General features: G+C 35.3%; 1 protein-coding gene across 1 annotated transcript in view; it reads right to left on the reverse strand.

Annotated features, from left to right (window-relative positions):
• The window catches only part of ERO1LB (ERO1-like beta (S. cerevisiae)), a 78,547-nt gene that overhangs the window by 11,161 nt on the left and 51,446 nt on the right, over positions 1 to 15,940 (reverse strand). Inside the window, exons 7-14 of the mRNA XM_010860134.1 lie at positions 15,445 to 15,518; positions 10,075 to 10,195; positions 9,891 to 9,937; positions 7,126 to 7,137; positions 5,424 to 5,450; positions 2,045 to 2,137; positions 1,689 to 1,935; positions 866 to 935 (exon numbers count right to left, since the gene is read on the reverse strand). Coding sequence (XP_010858436.1) covers positions 866 to 935; positions 1,689 to 1,935; positions 2,045 to 2,137; positions 5,424 to 5,450; positions 7,126 to 7,137; positions 9,891 to 9,937; positions 10,075 to 10,195; positions 15,445 to 15,518 — 691 coding nt within the window. The remainder of the gene's footprint in view (positions 1 to 865; positions 936 to 1,688; positions 1,936 to 2,044; positions 2,138 to 5,423; positions 5,451 to 7,125; positions 7,138 to 9,890; positions 9,938 to 10,074; positions 10,196 to 15,444; positions 15,519 to 15,940) is intronic.

A 15,940-nucleotide genomic window follows, 5' to 3' on the forward strand; every position in this document is an offset into this window, starting at 1 on the left:
CGTTAGGTTTTGCTAATAAATTAATTTGCACCAAACATAAGAAAAATGTTTCAGTGGTTGGAGCTTTTGGATTTCAGAATTGCATATAAAAAATTATAGAGCTGTTGTAGAAGACTATTTGCCAGTCAATTTCAAATACTTTTATCAAACTGTAAAGGTATAATGTATTCCTTAATTACTATAAGCCAGCGGTCCCCAACCTTTTAGGCACTAGGGACCGGTTTAATGGAAGATAATTTTTCCATGAACAGGGAGGGGGGATGGCTTCAGGATGATTCAAACATTGTGCACTTTATTTCATCAGTTCCACCTCAGATCATCAAGCATTAGATCCAGGAGACTGGGGCCCTCTGCTGGAAGCAAATGAAAATGAAGTGCTCCTAATGTGAAGTTTCATAATGTTCCTAAAATATAGTCTCTTTCTGATATCCCAAGTCAACAGATAATTTTTGCCTTATATGTTAGTCCGTAAGTACAAAAACATAATCGTTTGAAAAACTGTAATAGTTCATAAAATACACTTTTGAAAATATGCTATTACTATCTTCTAAGTGGCTAACAGTGCATGATTGCTTTTAAGATGCATCAAAACAACAAAAAGAAAAGAAAGAAAACTTCCTCTCAAAATAACGTCTTTTAAAAGGACAATTACAAAGGTGTCATTAGAGCTACAACTGAAGATTCACTAAGCAGGGGGGCAAACTAGAGAGAAAAAAGGAATTGAGAGGAGTTTTTTGTATCATTTACAGTAAAATCCAATCAGACCACCCAGACTGAGAACTGGGAAAGGAAGTTTAGAGGAAAAAAATTAAAACACAACCAGTCAGCTGCTCTCCACTCTTCCCACCAATCAAGAACTCTTTACCTTTAATGACTTGGCCCCCTTTTTGTCACCTGCAAACATGGATTTCTCATCAAAGTGCATGGGAAAGGACCTGATGAAATGAAAATATTATAAGTTACAGATGACAAATTCAAGTTCTGGTAGAATTTTCTATCCCTACAAATATTTAAAATTCACAATTTACTCGTGTGTAAGGTTTGGTAACATGAGAAGGTGGCAACAGTTTGCATATAACTATTTGGTAAAAGAGAGCTTTATAATTTGTAAGACTGTAAGGTTTTGAAGAAATTATATGACAGAAATAACCTAAAAAATTAATAACAATTTATGTGAAAAATGTAAAACATTCTGTTAGCATTTCAAAAAATGTAATGCACAATTTACCTTAAGCATTTCTTAACCCAACTTTCCTCCATGCTCATTTTAGCATAGACCCAGGATATTTTTTTTAAGGTTAAACTGTAGAATGTAAAGCTAATGTTCTCTTAGGTAATCTATCCTTATGCTAACACATATTACCATGAATTTAAATAGCAACTGGAAGAAAACAAAATTGGTAGAAAGAATACTAAAATAACATTAAATTTTGGCACTACATAAAATTTAAAGTTATATTTAAAAATACAGCCTATTCTCGAGTGTGAAAGTTTATGCAATAAAACTTTTCGGTCAACATTTTTAGAAAAAAATTTTAAAACACTGCCATCCAATGAACTGTCCTTCTCAGTTCTAATTCTCCCTTTTCCTAACCAGCTTTCAGGAGTCAGTTTTTGTTGTATTTCAAGAACTACGTCATCCAATTACAGAGTGGAAAATTTCAGATCACTGATAATTCAAGTCTTACTTTGTATCTTGAAAGATATTCAGTAGAAGGGTTTTTGTGTCAGCATCTTCTTGCACATTTCCAGTGTAAAGGTCGACAATTGAGCGCTCAAAGTATGGGGCCACTTTTGATAAAGCTCGAAGCTCAATTAAATATAGGAAGTACAGATTCTTTAGCCTTCTTGGGCCTTCTCCCTTGGTCTCCACAGGGTCGAATCGGCGTTTAAATTCTTTCATGTTAGGTCCCCAGCTAGGTTTACCCCAGGTTTCTATAAAAGAAATATATTATGTACTTTTAATAAATAGGATTTTTTTTTCTCTAGAGAATATATTCTTTTCCCCAACAATTTTTATACTAATAGAAAAAAATGTGATTACCTTCCAAGAGATAATTTGCACACAGATGTAAATTAATACTAGCATGAAGTCCTGATATAAGCTTATAGAAGACTCGTTTCTCCAGACACAAACCTAGTCAGAAAAATATTGAAAAAGAAATTACGTTCATTTAGATAACAGAAATACTGAATCAAGAGGATTAGGTATGCAGGCTTATTTTTAAAGTTAAGATTCAAGGACATTAAAAATAAATCAAGGAACAATATAAAATAATTAGTTTGAGATCCTCTCACTAGCAGATAAAATAAGATTTTGACTTCAGCATGGAGGTAACTGAATATGATAACTTAATGCAGAATAAGATACAAATGTCTGGACTTCTGAAGGTCCAAACACTCGAGCAGATGCACTTAGTTAAGTCCACATGTTACCCAGAAGGCAATAGCACAGATACTTTGTGGTTTAGGCTAAACTAAAGCAGACTTAGAGTCACTGCTTTTGCTTAACAATAGCTGTTTCTCCTTTTCCCTTCCCTACAGATGTCCTGTTTGAACCTACTTGATGGTGGAGGAAGAAGAGACTGAAACTGAATTCTCTTCTTCTTCTAGATTATTATTATTTATTTTTGAAGCCAGGCCCTCAGCAGTGAAAGCGGGGAATCCTAACCAATGGACCACCAGGGAATTCCCCTTCTTCTAGATTCTTTACTGTGTCTTATTAATCCTTTGTCCTGAATTTCTCTACTTAACTACATGTTCTGCTTCTCAGGAGCCCAGACCTAGAAGACAGACATCCAGCCAATAGAAAAATGTGTGCTATTTACATGTGAGTAAAACCACATCAAGATGGAGTTTAGGACTGTGATGGAAGTTTATCTTATGTAGCCTTAAGTCCCATAGGCTTTTGCTCAAAACAGAGTCAAGATAATTTCATCATCCTATCCTACCCCTGCCTCCATTTAAAAATATTTTCTCTTATTACAAGAGTAATACATATTGTGAATGTACTTAATGCTATTAAGTAAAATTTGAAATGCCCAAGAAACTAAATTTTATACTGTATTTTCCATAATAAAAAAGGAACAGTATTTTTAGAAAATATTCTTTATAGAAAATTTTAAAAATAAAACTGCAAAACTTTAGTCTTTAAGAATACACCAGATCCAGAACAATGAGCTTTTTCCCTTTTCTACCACTCAACAGAGTTATGTCTTTTTTTGCCTTTTTTTTTTTTTCACTTTCCCCATGGGGAAAAATGGGCTCCAACAGTGGAAACTAAGAAATAATCTCATTTATATGCTGAAGGCTTTTTAAGACATTAAGAGTATGTATGTGGCTTACTTTGCATCTTCTTAGGACCTTTTAGATCTTCAACTTACTTTCCCTTTGTGTTCTACAACAGATGGCTCTGAAGCAAGTAGCTTCTAATAGGAAAAAATAATTATTTTGAGATCTCATTCCCTAATTCAGAATTCTTCCTAGAATATTCTCATCTCATCTCATGGATAGAGTGTGTGTGCATGCTAAGTCGCTTCAGTTGTGTCCAACTCTTTGCAACCCTATGGACTGTAACCCATGAGGCTCCTCTGTCCATGGGATTCTCCAGCTAAGAATACTGGAGTGGGTTGCCACGCCCTCCTCCAGGGGATCTTCCTGACCTAGGGATCGAACCCACGTCTCTTACGTCTCCTGCGATAGCATGCAATTCTTTACCACTAGCACCACCTGGGAAGCCCCATGGATAAAGGTAGAAATTAAATTCTATTTTGTGGTTTCCTCATAATAAATAAAAATTAAATGCAGCATTTACCTCTTAAAAAAAAAGCATGTGGCCAAGTTTATGGTAACAAGGGATATAAACAATAGGAATAACTTTGATAAAACATTAGGTACTAAATTCTCCTGTAGTAAAACTTCTAATCAAATCTGTTATCAAGTAGCAAAATGATCAGATTTGAGGTTCACTTTTTCTTCCTTTAAACCTAAGCAGTAAGATATCTAAAGGTAAGAGAATGGAAAATAAGCTAAGCAAAGCTCATGAAAATTCATATGCCTAAAAATGAGAGAGGCAATTCAAATTTGCAAAGTCCACAAAGCTCCTTACCTAAAACGGGGATGGGTGGTAAGTGGGAAGGAAGGAAGAAAAATCTATACTTCCATAAACTGAAAATTAGGCAACTTCAAGAAAAATCTTAACAATAAAAGATGTGCCAAGTGAATGCACCAAGAAGACATACAATACTCTTAGCAGGAAAGTGCTGGAGAGCTGACCCCTGCCTGCAGTCTGCTGCCAGGCCAATGCCTAGCAAATCCAACTGCTGACTTTAGAAAATGGTTCTCCTCTTTCTCTTCTGGATTTAATTTCATTCAAATTCATTTTCACCAACCAAACTACAGGACAACAATATATAATTTTTTTCTCACAAAAGGGCTAGATTTACTGCAATACTATTATTTGGCATTTGTACATTGTTTAGTGATTCTCAAAGCAATTTTCACAGGCATCATCTACACTCACAGCGTAGGTAAGTTGGATGGCTACTGCCACTCTCGTGCCCCAGATCAGCAACCTGAATCTCAGAGAAACTGAGTCAGTTGCCTATAAAAGGGAGTGCTCACTGAACCATGTATCAGTGGACTCCCATCAACAGGATACTAGGAGATTCTGGGGTATACAGTATATATCCTAGAATTTGACATTGCCCATAAATTTCATTCTTATCCTCCATTATCAATATGCAGAGTCTTTCCCCACCTCTTTTAAACTAAATACTATTTTTGTAACTTGCATTTTTAGAATAAAGCTAATTAAACAAAGCTAAGCATCTTTTCCCACGTTGGCCATTTGTCAGTGTAATTCCTAGCAGTATTTGCACATCGAAAATAATTAATTAAAAAAAGAGAGAAATCCCATTCATAATATAACATTACTAACAAACCTAAGAATCTAGTATATTGGGATCTGTATTACTTTATTCTTTAGTTTAGACTGTATGTTTAAACATGTTTAAAATCTTCTGAATTCAAATTCATCTTCCCTTAATTTCATATACAAAAAAACCCACTTTCTTTCAAAAAGAATGTCTCTACTTAACAAACCAGACTTGCATAATGCTTCCTAGAAAAGTAGTTTGGATGAGTATTACATACAAAATGGAAATAAGACTGGGAACCAGTTATGAAAATGTGATGACCACATCTGCCCTGTGTATTTCCGTAACACTGGTTTTTAGCTGACCAATATCCTCAACATTTTCAAATAATTTTATCCTAAACTACAATAACATAAAACCTGTTATTTTCTTTCATACACTGTCAAGATTAGTTGTCTAGGTAATGAATCCTAAAACTTACAAATATATATTAAACAAATCTTTTTGTAAGATGCCAATACATTTAAAATGCAGACATTAGGTTACCTTCTAGCCATGTGTAGAATGATTCTCCTAAAAAACAAAGCAAAAACAATAAAAATTATATAAACATATTTACTTAAAGCCTTAAATATCCATAAGGTTGAAGAGAAACAATCTTAAGTTTGCCTTTGATGATAACAACCAAAGCACTGTTCAAAACTTCCAGAAAAAAACTGAATTATAATTAATACAAAAATCAAATTACTAATTATCCTATTTTTCCTGAACCAGTAAAGCTACATATACTTCCTTAATTATCTAAAAATACTAAGTTTCAAGGGATAATTAAAAAAAGTTCTCTAGTTTTCAAGATAATTCTTCAGAAAAGTTAATGACCAGAATATGAAGGGGCCTTACTATGTGTACCATGCTAAAAGAACAAATCCTAGCCCACTATTGTTCTGAGTGAAAAGGAAAATGGCAGTCAGTAAGGGTGAAAATAGTTAATATACTGCCTAAGTTACCCATCCTTATTTTAATTGTGAAAAGCAAAGCATGAGGATGAAAACTCAACACACAAATGGCTGAGCAAGGAGTACAGGGGATAAATTAAGATGGTGGGGAATTTGTCTCCTGAGTCTTCACCCTTTGCAACAACACAAATACCTTCCTAGAGATTCATTCATTCAACATGCTCTTACTTAGATGATACTTTTACAAAGGATCATTCATTATCTCACTCATTTATTCAGAAAGCCCCAACAGTTAATAGCAAAAGTCTAGCTTCCAAGGTCCTCAACAATCTGTCCTCTACTCATCTTTCTAATTTAAACTACCCCATGTGAAGTCTTTCTAACTGCTAACAGGGTCTCCCAAAACATGCCTTGTTTTTTCCTTTTTCAACTCCTTGGTCCATGCTGTCATTCAAGTAGCACATACTATCCAATTCTACTGGCTTAAGTCGGTCCATTATTTGTGCATCTCAAATGCCACCTTTCCCAGTAATATTCCAAGTGAGACAGGATCTATTCCACCTCTGAACAAACTCCTACACCACTCACTGTCTGTGCTGTGTATGTAATAATTCTTTATCGTCTCTTATGAACAGTGCTTATCATTCCTACTGTACATATTTTTAGCTCCTAGAGGAAAGATAGTTCCTCTATCTTTATAAAAAGATATGTTTTATACATCTTTCCATCCTGTACAATGTGTACAATGCTCATCATGGTGCCCCTCTACACAGCTAAGTAAATATTCATTTGAAATAATTATTTTGGCTGTTTGGGGGCATGTTATAACTGACATTCATTTAGAAATCTGGAATAACCTACTGTTGACAAATTATCATTCATCAGATTAAGTGTAATAATGATGACTGAGGTTATAAATTACAAAATCAATAAGAAAATAAAGAAATCACAAGACAAATATCTGATAAAACTATTTTAATTTCCTTCCATTTCTTTAGAACATACTCAAGTAGATCACAATAACCAAAAAATAGGGGAACTTGGAATGTGATCCTGTTTCTATACTAAACATGTAAGTAGAATGGTTGTTACACTGTTTTTAACATAGGGTAACTTTGAATTATATACATTAAAAAAACCTCTCATTTTTTGGGTTGCTATTGATTGCTAGTTATTTTCTGAAAAAAATAGGATAAATACTTTTGAATTAAAAACAGGAAAAAATCAAATTTTGATCATTAAAGACATTTCTTCTACACTTGAAGCAACATAAAATGAGAGTTTTAACTCACCATCATCTTCTCCTGAAAGATAAAATAAATAGATAGGATATCAGACAATGTCTTTTACAGTTCAGATTCCAATCCTATTTATTTTAATATGCGATTAAAACTTACTGTGTGTTAAACTATTAATCATACCATTAACATTGGTTGGCTTGTAGTTATCCTACAAATAAGACTTCTTAATAAGAATAAAAGCCAAACAGCACAAGATTTTCATATATGTTTTATGCAATAAATAGTATCAGAGAGCAAGTAATCATAAAAACCACTAGTTTCAATAATTAACAAATACACAAAGTTACTCCTTTAATTGTTATGCACACAACTCTTCCTGAACATGTGTTTTCAGACTGGAGCACTTTTCTTTCTTAAATTACTGCTCCTCAGCACACACTCACCTGAATAAAAACCCTTCCCAAACTGTCGTCAATGAAAGCATCCTTGCAGGTGCTGCGGGACTGCCCAGACACGGGGGAGAGGCCGCAAGGCTGGACTCTCAGGCTCCACAGCAGCCCTGCCTTATTGGCTTTACATGTGGAATTCTACATAAGCTTTCATTTTTGAAAAAAAAGTTCTGTTGCACAAAAACTGTTCAAAAACTAGTTGTAGAAGCCCAGCTGTTACAGCTCAGGAATAGCGTGGAAGACACATAGTTAAGAATATTAAACAGCTGTTCATCAACAATTCACAGTTTGAGTGAAGAAAGCTCATCAACAGCATTAGCAAGAGCTATTCCATTACTTCCTAGGGTACCACCATCACCTGGGACCCATTCTCTCCCTTACCCAGTCTTTTGTCTCCCTCTTCTACACTTGTTTTCTCTTTTCTACTCCTCTTTCCTCCCTCTATCTTTTTCTCTGAGCACTTTCCTTCCTCTCCTCATCTCTCCTACAGTTTCAAGTCTTAGTTTATCATAATATGGAAGCGAAGTGTTTCTTAGGATTTGATGCTTTTATTAAATGAACAACTGTACTTTCTGCTTTACAAGTGATCATATGGTCTTCCTTGGTGGCTCAGTGGTAAAAAATCTGCCTGCCAGTGCAGGAGACATGGGTTTGACCCCTGATCTGGGAAGATTCCACATACCATGGAGCAACTAAGCCTGTGCGCCACAACTGCTGAGCCTGTGCTCTAAAGGCCGGGAGCCAAAGCTACTAAGCCCTCAAAACACAACTAATGAAGCCTGAGCACTCTAGAGCCTGTGCTCTGCAACAAGAGAAACCCAAGCACCACAGCTAGAGAGTAGCCCCTCCTTGCTGCAACTACAGAAAACCCTGCACAGCAATGAAAACAATGCACAGACAAAAATAAAATAATTAATTTTTTTTTTTAAAGAGTAAGTTATCATAGAAAAGGTCTGGAAGGATACCTTCCAAACTGTACTATGGAAGAGACAAAGTATGGAGGCAGGTAGGAATGGGGGGAGGGGGGGAGTGTCCTCTTTATTTTTGTATTGTTTAAATTTTCATAAAATCTTATATAATAAAACATTTAAGTTGAAAATAGAAAAGCTATGAGGTAAAAGTAGTAAAAAGAGAGAAAAAGGGTAGGAAGCCATCCACATTGTCTTCATACTCCAATTACCTTGTCAGGCAGTTTCAGAATGAATCTGGGAAGACTATATGCCACACTGTTACAGAGCGCACATCTGAGAGCAGTCCATTCATTCCACCTTCCCAAATCTCTCTGGTTTTGAGAAATGCCTAAAAAGATGAATCTACACCAGGAAATTCAAGTTCCTAAATCAATCCTGGTCTAAAGAAAGCATTAGGATGTCAATCACAGGGCTTCTCCCAGGGTTTGGGTCCTCGTTGAGAACAGATTGAAGATATGCCTAATAATTTTATACTGAATAACCTCCAACTGTGTACAATAATGCTGTCGCACAGAACTATAATACCAGCCATGTATGTGATTCAAATTTTTTTCTAATAAACATGTAATGTTTTCTCATATCCACACTTTGAAAAGTATGGTATACATGCATTACAGTACATCAACAATTTGCTTTGTGATGCAAGAGTTGAAGTGGTTCTACCAAAACAATAAGATTCTGTTTAAGGGCAAAAATATTTTATACTGCTTTAGTTTTTTAATTTAAATGAACTAAAATTACATAAAATGGGAACTTTATGTGTTTCTTTCACACAAGCCACATTTTCTGTGCTCAACAGCTTGATGTGGCAAGTAGCAACCTAACTTTCTGGTATTTCTCTGCATCCTTCTGACTCAGAGTGTTGTGCACAGATCAGCACTTGGGCATCACCTGGGAGCCTCACCCAAGACCTACAGAATCAGAACCTGGTATTTAACAAGGCTCCCAGGTGATCTGTATGCACACTGAAGTCTGAAAAGCACAGGAGGAGCCACTGGTTCTCAAACTTGGCTGCATACTAGAATCATCTAGAAAGCTTTAAAATCACCAATACCTAGATCCTAATTCCAAAGATTCTGACAACTGGTATGGGATAAGGCCTGGACATCCAGATTTTCGGGAGTTCCCCAGAACCTCTAATATATATGGATTACTCATATTTCTAATTTATTTTGTATAAAGCTCCTAGTTTAGGACCTGGCACATATCAAGCAGTCAATAAAGGACAGTAATTATAAAAACATGTGGAAATCTTGATACAACTAAGAACTAAGCTTATTCTTTTAATCATTCAAATTAGCAAATATACAAAATAGCTGAAAAATTTCTCAATACATAGTTACAAAAGTATCTTGTAAATAATATCCAAAAGCATGAAAATGTATGAGACACCCACCTCGGCTGGGTGCCAGAGGATTTAAAGGACGATAAACAGATCGAGGCCTGAGAAAGAAAAGTACAAAATTCAGACGTAAATGGTTTGACATTTTGACGTAATTTTTTCCAAAGGAAACAAATATTCCCTTCCTTCCACCTTCCCGCTAGTCAATCCTCCTCCTTCCCCTACCCCCTCCAGTTACTTGAAACAGTTCTCTTCATAGATGCTGTTCCACACTCTCCACGCAGAGGACCCTTTATAGCCGGTGTAACGCTCGGGATTCAACAGCAGGTCTACATACTGAGCAGCTGGAGATCTCTCATCTGAAGAAGAAACAATTCATAAAACCATCTACATGTCACCATCTATGCAAAATTTACCATCACAAAGCAAACAGGGCTACACAAAAGTTAGAGAAATACTGCACTTTCAAGCCATCTCCAAGTTAAAAGGTAGAGCAGTTAGCATACTTGTGATTGTCCTTGACCCAGGATTTATAACAACTTGAACTTAAGAAAGGAAAAATAACTTCTCCCTTTCTTTTGGATGCTCAGTGCTCTTTTAAGTAAAATAACATCCCTTACCTTAATTAGAGGCATTAATTACTTCTCAAGTTTAAACCACCAAGACTGAAAAGACCTAACCAAATCATAATCTGTTTTAATATTTCATGTGTTTGCCCCCTCCATGTATATAGCTACCTAAACACATACTTGAGACATGTTAGTACATATTATATGAAAAAAGCTCTCTCTGTTACTCTCTGCTTGGACTTAGGAAGTAAATGGTACAATAACTTTGAGATTCAAAATTGATCATTCAGAGTTACACCATGTTCTAGTAAAAAAAAAGTTATAAATTTATTTTTACCAATGTTAATATATTATTTAACATATTAACTGGTTAACATATTGGTTAGTAGGCACAACTTCAAGAACTTATTAGCACATTTGAAATTAAATAATGACTTTCCATGTTGAAACCCAAATAAGTATTTCCTAGATCTCTACTATTTGGACAATATTTTGAGAGAGATCTCTGGGGGGTACAAAAGATAAAAGGAAAAATCATCTTAATTACTGAGGCTCATATTTTGGGTAGAAAAGGGAAGTACAGGTTTTCTTACCTACACAAAAATTATAATGACTATGCTTCACAAATCTAATAATACTCATAGGCTGAAGTGCTATGTATGTTGGCACAGATGTATTCTTTTATTTATATGCTTCCTACTTTTTGGTGTCATGGTATTAATCAATGATATTAATATATAGTCACCTGACTTGAAACAAGACCAAATATGGTCATTAAAATATAGTCCCTCTTAGTTTCATTACCTGTCAGTCAAAAATATTCACTGGCCATTCAATGACCATAGATTAAGATTATCCACAATCCTAAAAGGAAAAAAGAGCATCCTGACACATGTCTTCTGAGAACTACCTGGTACTTTAGTGATGCAGGAAGAGTACAAAGCTAATTTCAACTTCCCATTAGTAAACAAGTGGTATCTCACAGATAATGGAAACATGATTTTAAAGAATACTGGCTCTATTTTTAGCACTAACATTATACAGATACTCCACTATGTAAATTAAGGCATAGAAACAGTTTATTTGTAAATGGAAGAACAGAAACTGTCTAAAGACATTTCTTAATCAAGACTTAAGACTAATTAATTTAAAAATTTTTAATTAAAAAATTAAAATTTAAATAAGTTAATGAATTTTATTTTTACAGTAAAATTTTTAAAGCTTTATAATGACTAATTTCTGTTTATTATTTTAAATTTCTTTGAGCCATTCTTAGTTCACTTTACAAAACTGAGTTATCTATATGAACTTAAATACTAAATTAATATCATAAATATATACTCATATACATAATGTCCATATGTATAAAGTACATCCATATGTATAAAGTACATGTGTGTACACACATAAGCCTACACTTAAATAGAGTCATCTATGAATGTGCAGATTGAATTAGTATCACCCTCTTCACCCAATTAAACCAACTAAACAGTAAAGAAAAAAATCCTTGGATTCAGATATTAAAGTATATGGATTTAAAGTATACTTCAAGGGAGTAGAAAGTCACATGAGCAAAATCAATTATACAGGTTTTAAAATTAAGTAAAACTTACATTCTTCACGTTCTTAATATGTATTCCTTTAATTCAACCAAAAATTGTCTTACAAAATGTAATATTTTTTCAAATCATGAAAAAGGTGGGTTTTGTTAACCTACAGAAAGTGTTAGCAAACTATGGCCCACGAGACAAGCCTGGTCTGCTATGTGTTTTGTAAAGAAAGTGTCATGGGAACTCAAGGCTTGTTCATTTGCCTGTGTGCTGCTTTCACTCTATTATGGCAGACTTGAGCAGTTACAACTGAGACCATGTCAACTACGGTCTATCTAATATATATAATAGTTGTGGCCTATCTAAAATATTTACTATCTGCCCATTTACAAAAGAAAAAGTTTGTCAACTCCTGACTTATGCTGACAAGAATTTCATGACATCCAGAATGAAGAACATATGAGGGAAAAAGCATACACAGGTTGAGGTCCCCTACAAAACACACCCATTCTTACTCCTGGGGTCACCTGTGACATGATGTTAACTAATTTGTTCCTAAACTATAATTTCTTTTCATTTGTACACCTGTATCGTTCATTCAGATAGTTCTCTTGGATCCCTAATAAATCCTCCCCTCAAAAAGTTTTCTCTTCTTCCTCCCTCTACAAACCTACTCCAAAGATATTCCTTCTGACTATTCTAACAATTACCTAAGGATTCAAAGAATTTCTATTGAGTCTAAATACCTAATTCTGTAAATTTGTCAACTTGAACTAATATTTCTTCTTCCTCCTCAAGTACCCCTTTTATCCGATTGAATTTTCCTTTCACTGCTCTAATTTAGTATTAGTGTTTTGAGGCCACATTGCATTCTCTAGCCCTCCTGACCCATGTATCTCTTAAAATGTAATGGTTGCACAGGCCAACTTAATATGCAGGCTTTTTGCTTATGGACACAGATCAGAAATATTAGGTTATAGACTCAGGACTAAGCCCACAATCTTCTATCTCTGAAGCTACCCCAAACTGCAATTTACTATTAAAACATAATTTCCTCAGTCAAGGAGAAACTATAGTTTATAAAGCACCCAAGTAATTTTGATACACAGCCAGATTTAGAAACTCCTATTTCAAGCAGTATTTTTAACGTATCAATGAACCTGTTGAAAGGGGAAAAATAAAAAAGTAAAAATCTATCACATTATTTATGAAACAACTAGCACTTCCCTGTGGCTCAAAAGGTAAGGAATCTGCCTGCAATGCAGGAGATCTGGGTTTGATCCCTGGGTTGGGAAGATCCTCTAGAGAAGGGAATGGCAATCCACTCCAGTATTCTTGCCTGGAGAATCCCATGGACAGAGGAGCCTGGTGAGCTACAGCGTGTGGGTTCACAAAGAGTCGGACGTGACTGAGCAACTAATACTACCACATGAACCAACTACTTCAATCAACAGATATTCATTGGGAATGAACCATGGCCAGGCAGTGTTCTAGGCACTAGGGACATAGTTATGAACAAAAAGACAAAGTCCTTGCCCTCAAGTAGCTCATAGTCTAGCTGAAGACAGACAATAAAGTTAAATAATGTCTCACACATAGTTCTTAGTGCTCTGAGAGCAGGCAGCGGTGCACAGAGACAGAGGGAAAGTGGTTGCTATTTTATGACAGCAGGTTCTCTAATGAGGTGACATTTGAGCAGAAACCTGAGGCAAAGGAAGCAGCAAGCCATGCATAAAAAACAATAACAAAAAAATAAATAAATAGAGAGGGGTAAGGAGAGCAGCCTACCTCAAACCACTAAATTATTTAAAAACCTATTATTTGATCTATAAGGATTGTCTTCCTTTCAAATAAGAACAAAGCCAAAAACAAATCAGCAGATAACAGGGTGTTTGGCTATATTCCAATACACTGGGGTGAACATTCTTTAGATTTTTTGCTTTAATCTAATGATTTAGATTATTGAAGTAACAATGACACCAAAGCTACTCTGATGGTATTTTTTTTAACTGTAGGTGAAAAAATCTTTGGGACACACATGAACATTACTACCCAGAAGAAGTAGTAATCCAACTAGTAGCATGGTTTCACATGTTTAAGACCTACACAAACTATAAAAACTACCAGTTATTTAAATTATGTAATCCTAAAATGATTTTATGTAGGTAGCCATGTGAGTGCTTACCCAGGAATAGTGACTTGCTTTGATGAAACCTTTGCCAATTCTAAATATCATAACAGGGATATTTTATGAATTTGCCTATCACTATATTCAAAAAAAGCTTTGTTCAGATTTCTTAACAATTTCCTTGCTGAAACCATATAAACCATGGTAATAACACTCCCTCTCCCAGTGTCTCCTCAATTTACCATAATATTGGAGAAGTGCCCTGTAAGTATCCCATTACAGACTGTATTAACAGCACAATTCTACATATGAATCTTTAAAAAATTTTTAGAAAGCAGACCACTTTAGATGCTTTAAAAATTCAGAAGAACTTCTGCTGCCTGTTAATTATGTGTGCTTGAACCTCAAATCCTTTTCCACCTCAAAAAATATAATAATACCAAGGTAAAAGGTAAAGAGAGGCTGAATGAATTGTCCTAAGCCTACGCAGCACAATTATTGGGAGTATTCTGAGACAAAAGATCTGGAGACACGTCAATTATCTTCTGCTGAAAGAAATGGTAGTTACTATTGAACCGTGGCCTGGCTTTATTCTATTCCAAACAGGGCTGTGGGGATCAAGTTAGAGTCCTTGGAATATTGGAAGGTGTCTTTATGTTAGTTTGTTGAGACCTCCAACTAATTTCGTTGTGGACATTTCTATAATATGGTCACAGACCTATAACTAAGTGGCTTGAATTAGAGGTCCATAGGAGATGGGGGTGTCACAATGGAAAGAAGACGTGTGTGGGAATAAGATCTAGGATTGAATCCTGTCTCAGCCTCTTGCTACTCTGTGATCTTGGGCAAGCTTTTAGTCTTTTTGAGACTCAGTTTCCTCAGATATAAAATAATACACACCTCAACCCACTCTAGTACTTTTGCCTGGAAAATCCCATGGCAGAGGAGCCTGGTAGGCTGGAGTCCATGGGGTCACTAAGAGTCCGACACGACTGAGTGACTTCACTTTCACTTTTCACTTTCATGCACTGGAGAAGGAAATGGCAACCCACTCAGTGTCCTTGCCTGGAGAATCCCAGGGACGGGGGAGCCTGGTGGGCTGCCGTCTGTGGGGTCGCACAGAGTCGAACACGACTGAAGCGACTTAGCAGCAGCATCAGTGTAGTTGTAAAGCTAAGAAATGATGAACTTCAGGCACTTAGTACAAGGCCTGGAACACCAGTTCTTAAATACTATTATGAATAATAAGATCCACATACAACACCCTGTGTATTAAAGCTGTAACTTTGACTGTATTTTCGCTGATTTAAGTATCTTAAAAGGGTTAAAGTTAAAATAATGTAATTACAATAGTTTATTACCATCAAGTTCACAAAAGTGATCCTGTGAATCATCATATCTTGCCCAGTCAATGAAAGCTTCTTTGCTTTGATTACTAGGGGAAGGAGGAATAAAAGAGAAAAAGGATTAAATTTGGAGTTGAAAAGTTTGACACTGTATTCTAGTGTATTAAAAATAGATAATCTGAGATCACATCTTCATTAATTAGATGGCATTACAAATTCAGTTAGTGGTCACATGAAACAATGATTAAAACAAGTGATATGAAAGACAGAGATATTAATTTCCACGAGTGATTTTCATTTAACTATATTAAAACTACTTTAGGCCTAGTTCAATGATAATTACTTAGACCAGAAAACTAATTTACAAATACGTATAGGATGCAATTAAACACAAAACTCAAGCTGGTCTTTTCAGTTGACTTAGGCCTGGTGGGCTGCCGTCTATGGGGTCGCACAGAGTTGGACATGACTGAAGTGACTTAGCAGTAGCAGCAGAAACAAAGTAAATATG

The sequence above is a fragment of the Bison bison genome, unplaced genomic scaffold (genome assembly GCF_000754665.1).
Source record: "Bison bison bison isolate TAMUID 2011002044 unplaced genomic scaffold, Bison_UMD1.0 scf7180017864462, whole genome shotgun sequence".
Classification (NCBI taxonomy): Eukaryota; Metazoa; Chordata; class Mammalia; order Artiodactyla; family Bovidae; genus Bison; species Bison bison.